The sequence below is a fragment of the Sardina pilchardus genome, chromosome 7 (genome assembly GCF_963854185.1).
Source record: "Sardina pilchardus chromosome 7, fSarPil1.1, whole genome shotgun sequence".
NCBI classification, from domain to species: domain Eukaryota; kingdom Metazoa; phylum Chordata; class Actinopteri; order Clupeiformes; family Clupeidae; genus Sardina; species Sardina pilchardus.
This window is the reverse complement of record NC_085000.1, coordinates 11,307,953-11,325,829: the sequence shown is the minus strand read 5'-3', so window position 1 is coordinate 11,325,829 and position 17,877 is coordinate 11,307,953. Positions and strand designations below refer to the sequence as shown.

At 45.8% G+C, this 17,877-nt stretch overlaps 1 protein-coding gene across 1 annotated transcript in view; it reads left to right on the top strand.

Moving 5' to 3' along the window:
- The first annotated feature begins 789 nt into the window (after window positions 1–789).
- avpr2ab (arginine vasopressin receptor 2a, duplicate b) overlaps window positions 790–17,877 on the top strand; it is a 21,079-nt gene continuing 3,991 nt past the window's right edge. Inside the window, exons 1-6 of the mRNA XM_062542159.1 lie at window positions 790–1,185; window positions 13,454–13,866; window positions 15,016–15,261; window positions 16,047–16,193; window positions 17,088–17,196; window positions 17,722–17,853. Coding sequence (XP_062398143.1) covers window positions 13,495–13,866; window positions 15,016–15,261; window positions 16,047–16,193; window positions 17,088–17,196; window positions 17,722–17,853 — 1,006 coding nt within the window. The 5' untranslated portion in view covers window positions 790–1,185; window positions 13,454–13,494. The remainder of the gene's footprint in view (window positions 1,186–13,453; window positions 13,867–15,015; window positions 15,262–16,046; window positions 16,194–17,087; window positions 17,197–17,721; window positions 17,854–17,877) is intronic.

Genomic DNA, 17,877 nt, shown 5'->3' with positions numbered 1-17,877 from the left:
TGTCAGTTGCTTGTAGCCACTATTTTGTATTGTAAGTGTGTGAGTAGAAATCCAAAAAAATGAACTACTGCATTTTACATAATGTGTTTATATATTACCAAATCGTGGGAATGTTTTACGAAATAATGTGTTCATTTTTCTAAATTGTGTTATGGGCGCGCAATATGATAAAATGAGTGCACAGTTTAGTAAAACGAGCGCACATAATACTAAACAGAACGCACAGACTAGTAAAATCAAACCATGTAAAAAAAAAAGCAGCACACAAAATAGTCCAATTAGAATTTTGGAGTGTGGCCATCTTTATTATTTTGATTTGCTGCAACTTTTGGAAAGCATTCATTGGACAAAAAGAGGGAGAGCAGTGTTTTCGTGAATATGACATCTTAACATGTTGTGTCATTGTTAGTGAATGTGTGTGGATGAATGCAATGTGTGTATACCTGTAGCCTATGTGCCGGGGGGAGGTGCTCGTGTGTGTGTGTGTGTGTGTGTGTGTGTGTGTGTGTGTGTGTGTGTGTGTGTGTCTGTGTAATTTTTTTGCTTATGTTTGTGCTGCATGCTAGAAGTGGGTGGTAGCCTAGTCCCATCAACACTCAAACCCCTGCACTTTTAGCGTATGGGGCATAGAGGGAGGTGATACCGCGCTGATCGAGTCCAGTGGGGGAGGAGAGACGCGGAGGAAGGAGGGGGAAGTAGGTTTACAGCAGTAGTGCCAGCGGTATGCGCTTACCCTGTTCAGTTCAGACCGGACTGTACAGAGTTAGAGTGTAGACCTACACAGCCAGAAGATATATCCCAGACAGAAGGGGAGGAAGATGATGCTGCTGTCATGGATGTGTTTCTGGTTTAAACTCGCTTCCTTCTCTGCGAATGTGCCCCAGTACAGTTACACTCGCAGCCCCGTTTAGAGGCAAGGGCTCTCTTTATATTCCTGTGCCAAAATGTATGAACGACACTTGCTATTGACCATGCGTATCTATCCGACACAAAGTAAACCAACAGAAGGTGACCGAGAGGATTGTAGCACCAATTCAACATTCTGTTGAAAAGCTAAATTGACACACCGGGACTACTCTGCAAAATGGATGGACGACTTGTGTCTCTTTTGAACCACTCCAGAAATTGTGGATTATATTGCTGACCAAGGCGTGGGATATTTCAGCAGCGAAACATTGTATACAGGTAAGTTCGGGTTTCGTTTGAGTTGTGTAGCCACGCTTATTTTGTGACACACACTTTGCTCAAACAAATTGGTGCATATTAATAGCAGTAGTCAGTGTTGTATGTGTGTGCAGGTGTGTGTCTCCAAGTGTGTGTCAGCCTTATCCAACATGTGATTTTAGGTGGTCGGCTTGGCATATGGATATGAACGCAAGATTAGCCTATATGCCACTGATGAAATACATTGTGTTGTTTACCCATTCATTTATTAAACGGGGACAGGAGAGGGGACCTAAGGCAGCCAAGCAATATGCAAATGTGACTAATTAGGTCCCATTCACAAAAATATCTGCATCTGATTAGTTAAATATTTAATAATGCCGTCTGCTGTGTGATTTAGCGCGTTTGGCAACTTATCCGGTAGGCAATACGGATTTATTTTTCACGTTGCCGTATTAGTTCAGAATACATTAATGTTCAGCATGCTGCAGGCTTCTTTGGCAAGATTCAAAGTGTAGTCCTGAATTTTTAACACATTTGCTAAATAATCTTTTTAAAGTTCTGTACGACATAGCTAAGGCCATCGGCGACACGTCATATCGCAAATGTAGCCGAGGCCTATTGTAGCTAATTTTTATGAAATTCTATGTTTTGAATTCAGAAAAGATCCTTTAGCTGTCATTTACGATGCGTGGAGAGGGGGTCACTGTCAAGCGCATACCGACAATGATTAGCAGCCAGGCAGGAACAGTTCAATGGTTCAATTAATGACTACTTTGACTCGGGCCGCCCTGGCGATACTGTTTCCAAACAGTGTCCAGCGAAACAAATAGAGCCCCTGCCCTGCGTTATGAGGGCAAACACATAAACGGGCGTATAATGGCTCATTTGGTGACTCAGAAAGCGCAGGGTCAGTCTGTCAACACAGCGGCAACTGTACTGTGGTGCTGAATGAATGCCGCTCCGGACGCGCTCGGAGGCGCAAATTGCGCATGACTGATACAGTGCCCCTAATCGCACTTGACAGTTTCCACTTTTCGTTTAATTAGGCCATTAAGCAGATTCCTAATTTCCGTAAGCGTCAATTCCATCCGGCGCCTTGTTATTTTCCATGGTGGGCCCTACTTTTTGTTTTAATCACTTGTGTAAAAATTCACCATTGTCCCACATTGTTGTCGCCTCGGTAGGTTTCCCTGATATACTTTGTACGGCCCAAAATATTACATTCGGCATATATAAACATTAACTCACACATTTTGAATGTCATCAAAATATTCCAAAGTGAAACCTGCTTTGGCTACACCCATGCATGTAAATCCTTCGGTAGCTGCAAAACAGGTATGGCATGCATAACAATCTTTTGTCAGGATATTGTTGTCCAGTTCTAAAAGGGCATGGCAATGCTGCCTGTCGTGCTGAACCACAAGCAGGTAATGAGTTTGTTTCCTTAACGACATTACCCTCCAGGAGGAAAAATTGAAAGCTATTTCTGTGAAATAATCAGTATCACAGTAATACCATCAGCAATTTCATTGCACTGCATTTCATGGTTTATTTTTGAAGACTCCTCAGTTTCGCGCAAGCTTAGTTGATGATTAATTTAGGTCAGAGCCAACCATAGTCATAAAAAGGTGACAGGCAGCGTCGACGTTGAGTCGTGGCGAAGACCGTAAAACCTGAAAAATGAGCGCAAATACGGCTATAGAGAAGTCATATGTATGCCTCCTCCATCTTGGCTTGTAAAGGTTGTATGCCTAGGTGTGCACCACACAATGTTAATAGATTTCCAAAGTCCACTCTTGGTTCAAAGACAAAGACAAAGAGCAACACCCTATGCACACCCACACAAGGGCCCCACCACGATCACACCTAATTCATTAGCCTACAATAAAGAACATCTCAACTTTTGGGAAATTAGGTTATTTGCAGTCTAATAACGCAATACAATTCTCTCACAAATCACAAACCAATTCTCTCTAACGTGATCTATGGAGGTGCAATAACCCAGTCTAACACCCCCACCCTTAAAGCAACACTTCACCGTGTTTTCATATTGATAGCCTTACATACCTCTCACGTTTCAATGCGTGCACTTACTGGCTCTGTTGCGCGGCGCTACGGTGATAGCACTTAGCTAGCCCAATGCATTTATTAGGATCCAAACAGAGAATAAGTTAGAAGCAACCAAACACTTCCATGTTTTCCCTATTAAAATACAGTTACACGAGTACTTACACAACCAAGTATGGTGAGACAAAATAAAACGTGGCGCATTTCGAAGCAGGTAAGAGGGATAACTATATTGTGGGACGGAATAGCCTAACATTGGGAGCACTTAGACTCAGCGCAGTAATATCCTCACTCCAAAGTGAAACTGAAAGTGCAAGAGTGAGGATATTAGAATAGAATAGAATAGAATAGAATATATACTTTTTTGTAGTGCTGCCACTAACGACTAATTTTCTAACGATTAATCTTTCGACTAATTTTTCGATTAGTCGACTAATCTAAACGACTATTTTTCTTTAAAAAAATCAAGTTTTCGTTATTTTGTTGTGTCCATTTTATTTTTAACTCAACTGAAGGGCCAAAACATGACATATAGCCATAGATATAGATATGCTCATATCAATATCAGCCTACTTTTGTAGAGTTAATAACAGAATGAATAACATAACAGCCGTTAGAGACGGTAGACCAAAAATAAATAGGGGGTCAATAGCGAAACGATTAGTCGACTAAAAAAAATGGCATCGACTAATTTTCATAATCGATTAGTTCGATTATGTCGATTAATCGCGGCAGCACTACTTTTTTGATCCCGTGAGGGAAATTCAGTTCTCTGCATTTAACCCAATTTAACCGAATTAGTGAACACACAGCACACAGTGAACACACAGTGAGGTGAATCACACAACCCAGAGCAGTGAGCTGCCTGCCCAACCAGCGGCGCTCGGGGAGCAGTGAGGGGTTAGGTGCCTTGCTCAAGGGCACTTCAGCCGTGGTGGACTGGTCGGGGATCGAACCGGCAACCCTCCGGTTACAAGCCCGATGCGCTAACCAGTACACCACATTACTGCGCCACACAATATAGTTATCCCTCTTACCTGCTTAGAAATGCACCACGTTTTATTTTGTCTCACCATACTTGGTCTTGTGACTACTTGTGTAACTGTATTTTAATAGGGAAAACATGGAAGTGTTTGGTTGCTTCTAACTTCATTTCTGTTTGGATCCTAATGAATGCATTGGGCTAGCTAAGTGCTATCACCGTAGCGCCGCGCAGCAGAGCCAAAGAGTGCACGCATTGAAACGTGAGAGGTATGTATCAACTCGTCTTAGTTAAGGTAATAACAGTTTAATATGAAAAAACAGTGAAGTGTTCCTATCAGTTTAGCATAATTCAGTGGAAGTGTGTCACACACAAAATACAACTCATTTATATGCTGTGGCTTTTAACCTCGTGTAGAAAGCAAGATGTAAAATGAGACACAGCTATTTTCTAAGCAGATACTCTAAACTATATTCTTATGTTGTGAAGCACCATTAATGACACTATCCTCTCATCTAACTCTCAGTAAATGGCAAATAAATAATTACCCCAAAAGTTGACGTGTTCCTGTAAGGATAGGTGGGGATGTAATTTACTGAAATCAACAGTACAAAATCAACATACATGTATCAGTTACTTAAAAATGACTCCAGGTTCTGCTAAAGTGAATTGAATACATCGTTTCAAGAAATACACAGCATTTAAAGACCATGTTGTGCTCTTCTTGCTGCGCTAACTGGGAGAGATTTGAAAATACATTACAAAAGGCATTTCTGTGTAAAGAGTCACTGGACTGGGAAATTAATCCACAGAGATGGGTGTGTGGGAAATAGATCTTTTTCTCTGTGTTTCAGCAAGAGTTTTGGACAGATCCAAAGTCCAGACTCCGGTGAGTTCCTCTGCGTGTCCATGTTCACATGTGGAATGGAGTTGACCCAGGGACAGTCAACAGCAGTCTATAGCATTTGTTTGGTTAGTCCTTCAAGGGAAAATAATGTTGTTTTTATAGTTCATGACAGTGTGTGCCTGGATAGAGAGGGAGTAGTGAGAGAGAGAGAGAGAGAGAGAGATGGTTCTGGATGTTGTAATCCTTCGGAAAGCGTCAGAAGGAGCTTGTTTGCGCAAGAGTGGTTTATTTTATAAAAAGGTATGTCACTGGGTGTAATGTCTCCATTACCTTTGTGTAAATGAGGTCATTTGCAGCACTGAGTGCAACTGTCTGAGTACTTTACTATGTTCTCCACACAATTAATTCTGATGTCCCGGCACACAGAATTCCACATTTGAACATATAAACACTCTCTCTCTCTCTCTCTCTCTCTCTCTCTCTCTCAAAGTCACACACACACACACACACACACACACACACACACACACACACACACACACACACACACACACACAGATTCACACCCCTGCCTCTCTAATACATATGCATAAAGCCCTTTTGCGCTGTGGGACTTTTTTTGTAATTCCTAAAACATGCAGTTCCTAGAACCCCTTTTTTCCGTGGATTCGGAGCATGGAACTGGGAATTATTGAGTTCCTCTGACCACAGTTCCAATAACTCTTTGAGCTTCTCCCTTGGGTAGGGTCTTTTCCCGACACATAGGAATCATGACTGTTGTGCGGCTAGCTTTGCCTGATAGCTTGAGCCCCTAGTTTGTCCATAAACTTAAGTTCCCAGTAACTAAATAGCAGTACTGTCCATTTCATTACTTTATGTTCATGTAATAATTGAGTTACTAACATGTATTAAGTCATATCAGTGTTTATAGGCTACTGTGTGCAAATGCAAACAAAAAAAAAGCCCTACCAACTGTGTAGTTTTAGGGGTAGCCTCTCCAGTTAGTAGTTAATTCTAGTGTTCTTAGAATTGTTGTGTCTGTTGTGTGTGCCTATGGACACACACTTCACACACTTCTATAAATGGACACTCACAAAAACACCTATCCACCCACACATACATTCACACCCTCACACGTCTCTATTCACGGTGCTTTCTCTGATAGATACACACACACACACACACACACACACACACACACACACACACACACACACACACACACACACACACACACACAAGAATGAGTATGAGTCTTTCAGTCACGGATCAAACCAGACCAGGTGCTGCAATGACATGCCAAAGTTACTAACACTCATGAGGAACATCACCATGAAAACACTTCCAGCGGCAAGGAACCACAGCAACCGAGCGAGCGACCGCAGCCCCGGGGCCCACTGGTGTTCCACCGCCCCTGCGCAGACAGGCCCGGCTGTCAGACGCCGTCCAAAGACCAACACAGATGTCAGGCTAATCCAGGGACCTTGAGTCCTAATGCAAAAAACAGCAACTCTCAGAGCAGGACAGCTGAGGAGGGGATGCGACGGGAGGAGGTGTTCTCCAGCTGCGGAGGCAGGGCAGGGCAGGTGGAGCGACTGACCCAGATAACCGCGCCCGACTGGAGGCCAGGACTGGCTCGGATTTGGCGCAAATCGGGCCCGTGTTTGTTTGGTTGTTTATTGATTTGTTGATTTGTTTACTCTTCCGGCACTGATCTCGCTATGCTATAAAAAGGCGCTTTAAAGTGTACGTTCTATCATCCTCTGATCTATGACACTTTGAGGAGCTTGAATACTGTGGTCTAGTGTGAACTGGTCTTTTTTCATGGGGATGCTCTCCTGCCTTTAAAGAGCACAAACTACTCACTTACTCACTACCTACTACCTATACATAAACACAAAGAGAGTGCTATCTGGTCATCGCTTCTGGATGTTTCCAGAAAGGAGAAAAGAGGTGTGAAAAGATAAAATGAGGGTGTGGTGTCTATTCTGTCCAATCTGAGAGCACAACAGAGCGCACACACACACACACACACACACACACACACACACACACCCCTCATAATCATCTCATGGTTAGGCTCAGATATATCTCAGATTGAACTAATAGTATTCTCAATTCATTGATTAGGCTTAGATCTGCTCCACAAGTTAGCTGCTAGGTGTTGAAAGGGGGTAAGAGGAGGAACAAGGGTGTGGGAAGTGGCGCGAGTGAACAGTGGGGCAAGAAGGCGCGAGGTCAGCGTCCTGATACCAGCTTCAAAGTTGAACATTAAAGAGGAGAACTGTGGTACTGGGTTAGGCAAACAGTGACAAGGAACAGAGATAGACAGAATGAGAGGGAGAGAGTGAGAGAGTGGTGGATCATTCATTCGGGTCTTTTGTGGGGAAATAAAACGTTCTCTCTCTCTCTCCCAAAAACACATACAATGTCAGCATTTATGTGTGGCCTCACAACACTCATAAAGTATGAAATGTGAAAATAAATAGGAGTCATGAGATAAAGCCATCTTTATCAGCTCTGATGCCTCAGGAGGCTCATGCTCACACCGTACCAGACTGGTCCCTGTGTCAGCTATTCATCATACTGTTGCATTTCTATGAAATGAGTTAACACGTGCCTCTACCCGGAGATATGACGTGCTGATCCGCTTTTACCTCGACATTTTTAGTCTATTTTTTTTCAGGTTTTGTGTGTGTGTGTGTGTGTGTGTGTGTGTGTGTGTGTGTGTGTGTGTGTGTGTGTGTGTGTGTGTGTGTGTTTGTGTGTGTGTGTGTTTGTGTGTGTGTGTGTATTTGCATGTGTTTCTCATTAGTGGAAACATGGCCATTGTGTTTTGCAAGCCATCAAAATGACAACACAATCAAGCATAACATGGAAGTAGTGTTGGCGTTGGACCAGAAGAAAGGACCAGATGTTAGACAAGATGTTGTACAAACGGTCAAATATCCAACACACACATACACACACACACACAAACCTGAACACAGTATACACTCATGCATGTACCATATACTCACAGACAAATACACACACACACACACACTCATTGTCCACCCCCTGCTTTCTTCTCTCTCTCTTCTCTCTCAATCCTCCCTTGTTTAAAAGTGTCTGTTGTTGCTGTGGAGGGAGTTGTTGAGGTGTGATTTGCCCTGCTGTGGTGCATTCCTGAAAAGTGTTTTCAGATGGAGGATTAGTGCCCCTCCTGCCGGGTCTACTTCCCCCCAGCACCCCCACCCCCAGCACCCCTTCCCTGGCACAGCTCATTGAGCAGCTTAGTCAGGTGGGGGGCTCCCTCTGCACGCTGATGCCCTGGCCGAGCTGTCTCCTACCCAGCTGTATCACCCCAGTGCCCAGCTACCCTCCAGTACCCATGCGTTATGTCATACACACACACACACAAAGGCGGGCGCGCACACACGCACACTCAGACATACAAACACACACACACACACAGGCGGGCACACACACACACACACACGCACATACACACACACACACACACACACACACACACACACACACACACACAGACACACACACACACACACACACACACATACATAGCCTACACATGCACATACACACGCACACACACACACACACACACACATCTTCAGGTCCTAATCTATCACTCATATTTCAGGTCAAAGCAGGTGTGAAGGGTAGGAAGGACAGAATGTGTGTGAGGAGAATAACAGGAAATCTTTTCTCGCTCTGTGGGGAGGAGAAGACAAATGCAAGGCGACTCTTGCAGAGTGAGGAATCGTAGGGGTGATATGTATTTGGAGTGTCACAAATGAAGAGTGTTAGCTGATATTCATTTGGAGTGTCATAAATGAGGAGTGTTAGTTGATATTCATTTTGGAGTGCTGTGCATGAGGAATGGGGGCGTCTAGGACTGGGGGGCAGAGAGAGATGCTGAGGCGTTGACGGATGTCCACTTTGGAGTGAGGCTGGCTGATCCAGCTGATTTGGAGATGAGCCTGGCTCTGGACACAGCATATTGTTTAAGTGGCTTGTCACTCTGCTGATGGATATGCATAAGCAGTAGTTGGACTAGAGCAAGATGAATAGCTAAGCTTTGCATTTGTCTTTCAGACCTTTGTTATATCTTGGAAATATTAATGTCTGCCTGTCCATCTTCATATCTATAAACCCTAATATGTTATATATTTGACATATTTGCACCATTGAGAGCATCCTCACCAGCTCTGCCTGTGACCAAAACACACTACAGAAGGTGATGAAAACTGCCCAACGCATCACCAGTTCCCCACTCTCCTCCATGGAGGCCTTTCCCAGGGCAAGCAATGCATTAGCAAAGACCGTTCTTACCCCAGCACAGGCTGTTCACCCCACTCCCCTCTGGGAGACGCTATGGTCTCTCCATGCCCAAACTACTGTAGCAGCTTCAGAGGAAGCTTCTTGCCTACGGTTGTCACTCTTCTGAAGCTCAGCATCCTGGTGACAACCAACCAACACACCTGTGTACACTTTGTATGTTACATTGCCCTTTTCTGTTTTTTGTACTTCTGGTAGACGCAAACTGCATTTTGTTGTCTTTGTACTTGTTCTCTGCACAATTAATATAAGGCTGAATCTAATCTATTCTAATCCAATATTCAAATGGAAAGGAACCCCCATAAACGCAGGTGTTAGCAAAAAGCCAGTTGTGCCAGTATAAAAGTAAACATTAAAAAACATTATCCAAATCTATTCTCCAAGTCTCCCTACTGTAAGAAATGCTGTATTTGCTGTATTAAATGCTGTATTAAAGAGAAAACGTAAGTAAGGACTGAGGAGGAATGAGGAGTAGAGAAAATAAATGAGTGAGAAGGGAAGAGAGGATTAGGGGAGGAGTGCAACAGAGAGAGAGAGAGAAGAGGGGGAGGCGGACGACAGAGCAGCTTTACACCACGGGGGCCTCATGCATCCCCCTCTCACATCTGAGCATCCGTCTGACTTTTGACCTGCAGGGAGGAAATCGTGACAGTCCTGCTTTTACAGTGCCCTGTGCTGACCCACCTTCTGTGTGTGTGAGTGTGTGTGTGTGTGTGTACATTGTGTGTCTGTGTGTCTGTACATTTGTGTTTGTATGTATGGCTAATTGTGTTGATTTTCATACACAAATCATATGTGTGTGTGTGTGTGTGTGTGCGCGTGCGTGTGTGCGTTTGTGCGTTTGTGTGTTTTATAATACAGTACATTCCTAATCTGAGATTTTAGGTTGAGAGTTTTTGCCAATTGAATGAATGGTTGTCAGAGAGGGCCCAAGAGGAAAGCAGGGAAGTCAGGTCAGGGTGTTGCGCTTGCTGCTGTTTTGTTTTCTTTGCCTTTTTTTTTTGCCTTAGATCGTCGTTAAAATATCACATTGGTATCACAAGGTATTTGCAAGTTGCTACAACTGTCCCTGTAGTTGCACTTTTTTGTTCTATTTAAACCTTTATTTATCTCTAGATGGAGCAACACGGGTCTGCGGTTGTCTCCAAGGGCATAACAAGGGCCCAATGAAAAATGTTTTGTTGTCTATAAAGATACTTATAGAATTCCATTTGACCTCTTCTCCCAGTCTCCCTGTTTTTACATTTGCATTGTATTATTAACATAAATGTTGATAATACAATGTCTTTTAACATACATTTTGTGAAACCTTTTTTGTTTGGCTACTCCCATTTATTTACATATAACATTAAATATAATACTGAAATATCTGGTCTATGCAGCACAAGGTTTGAGTGGAATTCAGTTGCTGACCTCAAAGTTCCTTCAATTCCTTCCACATTGAGACACAGTCATGGCATTAAATCACATTAATTAGTGAGACCAATCTGTGTAATCAAGTACTTAAAGTGAGTATAGCATTTGAAAAAACCCTCAGGATAAAAAGTGTCTCATGACGCAGGGAGAATTTGGAGGGAAGGGGATCCATCTGAGGCTAGACTGATGGGTGTTGAAAAAAAAATACACATATGTAGGCACCAGAAATGGCGGAGCAATCAGTAACCTTTTCAAGTCGAACACACTTATCATCTGTTGCTGCAGGGACGTTTGGAAGGGAGTCAATAAGAACGACAGGAGGATTTAGTGAGGACTATAAAAGAGAAACAGAGGGAAGGAGAAGAGTGCAGCACGCTTTTCCGTGCACTGGTAATTAATGATGTTACTGTGAGCGATGAGGGAAAGTCATGGATCATGACAGATCTGGTGATGTAATGACCGGAACGAATTTGGATACAAATGACTCTGGCAAAGCATGTGTTTCCTTTTCTCATATGTAATGTATACAGAACAAAGAAACATGGGGAAGAGTACACAAATGCAGCTCACACAGACTAATAAACACAGGAACAAACAGAGCGGGGAGAACACAAACACAGAGATGGCCCTCAATCATAAAGACAAACACAAATACACTTCACTGCTCTGCCTTATTGGCCCCGTGCAGGAAGCTGACTGATTGGTGGTGGAGATGTGTTTTAACAGTGAAAGCCGTTTTGGTTGTCAGAAATCAGAACATTTTCAGACCAAATAATATGAAATGCTCATGAAAAAAAAGAACAAAGATTAGTTTTTTTTTCAATGTTTTTCTCATCCAAAACAAAACTCTTTCAAGTGTTAAATGGTGTATCAAACTTGTTCTGACTAAAGTATTGCTAATAATTTTATTCTGACAGAACAATGAACCGATTATGTTTGCTATTATCTTTAATAGTGCGCTCGGAGATACATGTATATTAATTTTGTAAAATTGGTTACAAACCCTTACAAATTTTATTCTTGACATTAATATTTATGAAATTAATATTTATTAGACTGTTAACTTTTTTTTCTCAGAACTGCTAAATAAAATAAAATAAAATAATCAATCAGTTGATTCATGAGATAAAGAATGTCTTGCAAGCTGTTTCCTCTCGCTATCCTGCGAGGCATTTGCATTGTAAGAAATGTTTCATAACATTGTTGGCTGTCCACTCCTGTCCCTCGGTCATCATCACTGGCCCCTCCCTCTAGAGGCCCGTCTCTCCACACCCGAGCCCTCTCCCTCTGTTCCTCGGCCAGTCTCCACACCCTTCCTTCCTCTAACCTCGGACCTTGCTCTCTCTTTCCTCGCCCCCTCTCTCTCTCTCTCACACACACACACACACACACACACACACACACACACACACGCACACACCCTTCCCATTTTCCCCTTCTCCTGCTCATCCTATTCCCATTCCTCTCCACACCCCCGACCCCCTTTATAACATTCCATCCCATCACTGCGTGCGTCTTCATTTACGCAACCAAAGCTGTTGGCCTCCAGTACAATCCCGAGGGGACAATTTCGAGATTTTCACTTTAATCGTTTTTTAATGATGCTTATTTTTAAAGTGGACACTGGATGTTTGTCTGACATGACACCAAAACAATAAGCTGAACGTTATCATTGAAGGCCTTAGAAATTCACAAAATGGAGCAGTAGGTGGAGGGGGGGGGGGGGGTGCAAGAAGCAAGTCAACAACGGAAATGGATTTAAGAAGGGAAGACAGGGTGACAGGGCAGGAACATGGGCTTACAGGGCTGGGCGGGGGGTAGTCAGAGCAACTGTGAAAAAGGAAGAAAAGGATAAGTGTGGAATTTGCACTTTGCAAAAAGAAAAGCATGAGAGGGAAAAGAGAGAGGAGAGGAGAAAACGTCAGCAAGCGTTACAGCGAGATGCGCACACAGACACGGGAGGGTAAGACTGTGTGTCAACAGCACTGACATGCCAAGATAAGCTATGAGAAAATAACCACGGCGCGATCAAGGGATTCTCATCACGTACACATTTATACAAACTCCTTCCTGTTCATTGTATCACAGACAGACAGACACACACACACACACACACACACACACACACACACACACACACACACACACACACACACACAGACACACACATGATACACAGACACATACGCTGACACATACACTCACACACATGCAGCAGCTATGGCTGCTTGAACAAATGCTGTGTAAGTTGCTTTTTGATCTCACAGAACTCTGAAAATGTTCAAGAGCAGATCAGGAAGCTAATTAATTCACAGTTTGGTTGAGGCAACCCAGAATCGCTCTAATGACAGTTTAATGGGCAAAAACAGCAGCCTTTGCAGATAAAAACCCAGCCGCAAGTCAAAACTGGGCAAATATTTAACAGTGTCTTGGTGATGGAGGAGATAGACTCCCGGGACTGTACCAGTTTCTTATCAGAACAGGGGCAAATATGGGGCCAGGCCGTCCTATTCCTGTCCCCTGCTGTCTGACTGGCAACAGGGCTGTGCTGTGGGCGTTTTTTGGAGTGGACCCGTCATTGTCTCTTCTCGCTTACTCATCCTGCCTCCACACATGCCCTTTGTTTCCAGGCCACTGCTGAGACTGCGTCCCCGCGCCCTCTCCTCGGGAAATGGATTTGGGTCGATCCAATCTCAGCGGCGGGGGTGGCGACCCCCTGCTGCTGTCGGACCCCCTCTTCCAGGACCACACCAACCTGAGCAGCAGCTACGCGGGCGGAGGCGCCTTCTTCTGGCTGGTGCCGCCGGAGAACGGCACCTGGAGCACGGCCGGGCCCACGCTCCACCCCGTGGCGCCGCCCAGGGTGCGGGACCTGGCGCTGGCCCGGGCGGAGATCGGGGTGCTGGGGCTGGTCCTGGCGCTCACCACCCTGGGCAACGGCTTCGTCCTGTGGGTGCTGCTGCGGAGGAGGAAGCACCACGCGCCCATGCACCTGTTCATGATCAACCTGTGCGTGGCCGACCTGGTGGTAGCCTTCTTCCAGGTGAGTCCACACAGGGAGCTGCCTGCCTGTGGAAAGAACTGGGTGTGTAGGCCTACATACTGTATGTGCACGCATAGACACACACAATGTAGCTCATTTCCCTTCTGTGTAAGTAATGGGCGTGCACGTACAGGCACACACACACACACTCATTCATGCATATACACACATGCACAAACACACACACACACACACACACACACACACACACACACACACACACACACACACTTGGGGGCTTGGGTGTTCACCCACTCAAGTCCAGCTCACTCACTCACACACTTACACACTGGAAATGAACATATTTGGAAAGGGTGGGACTCGTACATGTCTAAGAGTCAACTAAGCCTTATGTAATTGTAATGACCTAGTATACACATGTCCTTTTCTGTTGTTACTATAAATAAGTCATACAAAAAGGCTGTATTACACAAGGTCATTTAGACAGAAGGACTGCATGTAACCAGTACTATGAAAGATAATACTGTGTGTTAGTAGGACAAGTAGACAACACAGTATGAGGTAATGAAAAGATCTACTCTACTACATCAAACCTCACTGTGGTTGACTCTGTTAATCCTTAATTTCAAGGGGTAGATATTGTTTTAGAACATCAAAGGATGAAATTCAACCTGATGTCTAGGTGTCATGGGTTTTAAGTCCTATGAAGTACACCTGGTAATCTTCCCCTCATACTCAAAGTTGCTTTCATTGTATAATCCTTATTCAGTTTGCGGGGAATAAACGCATCAGTGAGATGAGATTATGTGCAGCGTTGTTCATTGTGAAATGTGCACGCTGTGCGTCAGAGGAGATAAATGGGCAAATAAAATCAAAATGAAGCTAAATGTAATCAAGAGAAACTTCTGGCAGTCTGGCATCTCTTTGGCTTTTTTTCAGAAATGAGCTGAATCCAATTAGAAATGTGCATAATTAAATGATTCCTCTGGCATTTTGCTCACTAAGTCTCCCACAACACACACACACCCACAACACCTGGGCACAGAAGCCGGTCTCTCAGGTACTGATTCTTGTGACCCCCCCCCCCCCAAAAAAAAACCCTCTCTTGAACTCTCCCAAACCCCCACCCTTGCCTCCAACTCTCCCAAACCCCCACCCTTGTCTCCACCTCCCATCTCCTAAAAACAGGTCCTCCCGCAGCTGGTATGGGACATCACGGAACGCTTCCAGGGCCCGGATGCCCTGTGCCGCTCTGTCAAGTACCTCCAGATCGTGGGCATGTTCGCCTCGTCCTACATGATCGTCGCCATGACGGTGGACAGGCACTATGCCATCTGCTGCCCTCTGCAGGCGTACCGTGGCGGCGCGCCCTCCAAATGGAACACCCCCATCATGGTGGCCTGGGGACTGTCCCTGGTGCTCAGCCTGCCCCAGGTAAGGCACACATGGTGTACTCTCTCAGCACTGGATATGAGACTGGAGACTGCACTTAGCAGCCTACACATGTATTCTAAAGACGTCACTCGAGTGTTGGTCATTTGCATTATCCCTAAGCCACCCCATGCATGTCCTGCGTCCATGTACAATAATAGCACACCTTTTGCATTGTGACCCAAAGGCTTCCTCCAGTTAACCAGAGTGGTTGTCCATGCTTTCCACTGTCAAAAAGGCAGTACCTTGGACTGAAGGAATTCAGCTGTCCTCTAAATCTCTTGGCACGCTGGCACAAACACACATACACGCGCGCACGCACGCACGCACACACACACACACACACACACACACACACACGCGCACACACACACACACACACAGAGACAAAACTACACGCACACAGAGAGAGAGACAGACAGACAGACAGACACACACACACACACACACACACACACACACACACACACACACACACACACACACACACACACACACACACACACACACACACACACACACACACACCATCAAGGTTGATGTAGGAGCTCTTTGGCGGCTGACAGTGGTGCCGTGCCACCTGGCAGACAGCCTGGAGCCATAGACGGCAGGAGCCATTTTGAGATCACCACCACAGCAACCACCAAGACGCCAGTGCTCAGGACGAGGCATATGATTCCCATCAAAGCCACCCTTTCAGCCGAGAAGAGGGATCTTTTTATCCTGGAGTCTTGGGCGCCTGGCATCTTCTTTATGACCATCTATTCTGTCTTTTCTTCGCTCGTCAGGTGTTCATCTTCTCACGGTCGGAGGTGGCCCCGGGCAAGTTCGACTGCTGGGGAAACTTTGCTGAGCCATGGGGGCTTAAGGCCTACGTCACCTGGATGACAATTGCTGTGTTCATCCTCCCTGCATGTATTATCACCGTTTGCCAGGTCTGTATGTCTCTGTCTCTCTCTCTCTCTCTCTCTTTCTCTCTATCTCTCTCTCTCTCTCTTAGGTTTTCATATGGGTTGGAAAAGAAACCTAAGTCAAGTCTCTCTCTCAAGTCTCTCTCTCCATCTCATTTAGCGTCTGGTTCACTACACAGTGTCATATAGTGCTATATACACAGTAGTGAATATCCACCACATGATTACTCACTAGCTAGTGCTCATTCACTATAGTACACTCTGTATTAAATATGAGAGGAAGTTCTCTCTCTCTTTCCATCTCCCCCAGCCTCACCCAACAGACATTTTTTATTTAAAAACAATTTCCTCTAATGAGACAGGGGTAGCCCCCCCCCACCCCCCCCCCCCCCCCCCCCCCAATGACCCACAGCCCATAAATAATCTGCATGTGACAGAGCCGGCTTTGCCCCGGGGGGAATCGGGGAGGCACCTCTTGCCTCCACACCAGGCGCTGGTGTATGAAGTGGGCTACGCTGAGCTGAGCTGAGCTGATCTGTCCTCATTTCTCTCAGAGAAGGCCCGCTCACATTCACGGCTGTGCTCTGCTGCGCTGTCCTTTTGGCTTACCAACTTAACATGGGGACTGCAGCTGATGCTTAAGACTTAAAAGCACTTGAAAAAGTAACATGTTCTCTCTCTTTCTCTCCCTCTCTCTCTCTCTCTCTCTCCCCCTTTCTCACACTCTCTCTCTCTCTCTAATAAACACCTGTTTAGAGCTCCTGCCATATTGACATTGAGAGGTTTTAAGCAGCATGTCATTGATATCAGCTTCTTGGACACTGTTTTGAAGTGACAGTCAAACAGCCTAAATAGTGATGAATATGACTGATCATTAGTGAGTGATACTGTACATATAATCCCTTTCCCTGTGCGTAGGTCCGTATCTTCAGAGAGATCCACGACAACATCTACCTGAAGTCAGAGCGGGTGGTGACGGCCGAGTTCAAGAGGAACTCTGTGCTCTTCCACTTCCCCCATCGGGACACCCATAGAGCCAGGGTGTGTACCGGAGGAGGAGGAGGAGGAGGAGGAGGAGGAGGAGGAGGAGGAAGGGAGGGGCGGGGGAGTCACCCGTCACACCCGCGCTGCACCCTCTCTCCCCCACCTCCACCTCCGCCTGCTGCGGACCCTCGGAACTCTTACGACAGCCCGGTTGCGTCCCCTCCCTACAGCAGTTACGACGTCGGCGACCACGCCCACCTCCACCTCCACCACCCTCACCTCCCCTCAGCTGATGTAGACCCCGGCTCACTGACCGATCGTCCACCTCAAACTCCTCCACACATCCCCCTCACCTCCACCTCCACCACCTCCACTTCCAGCACCTCCGCCACCACCACTACTGCCCCCTGCCACTTCCCCCACCACCCCAGACCAGCCACCCCTCACGGAGGGCACACCGGCCATGCCACTCCTGCCGGCTCCTCTGACCATTGGCCGGACGTGCTGCCCGACCCGGTGCCCTTCGGACTGCCCGCTGGTGGAGGCTACCCCCCGCTGCCCCCTGCGCCGGGCGTCTCCAAGGCGATGTCCAAGACGGTGAGGATGACGCTGGTGATCGTGCTGGTCTACACGTTCTGCTGGTCACCCTTCTTCATAGTCCAGCTGTGGGCGGCTTGGGACCCTAACCCACCTGATCAAGGTGAGGGCATAGGTGAGGCCAAAC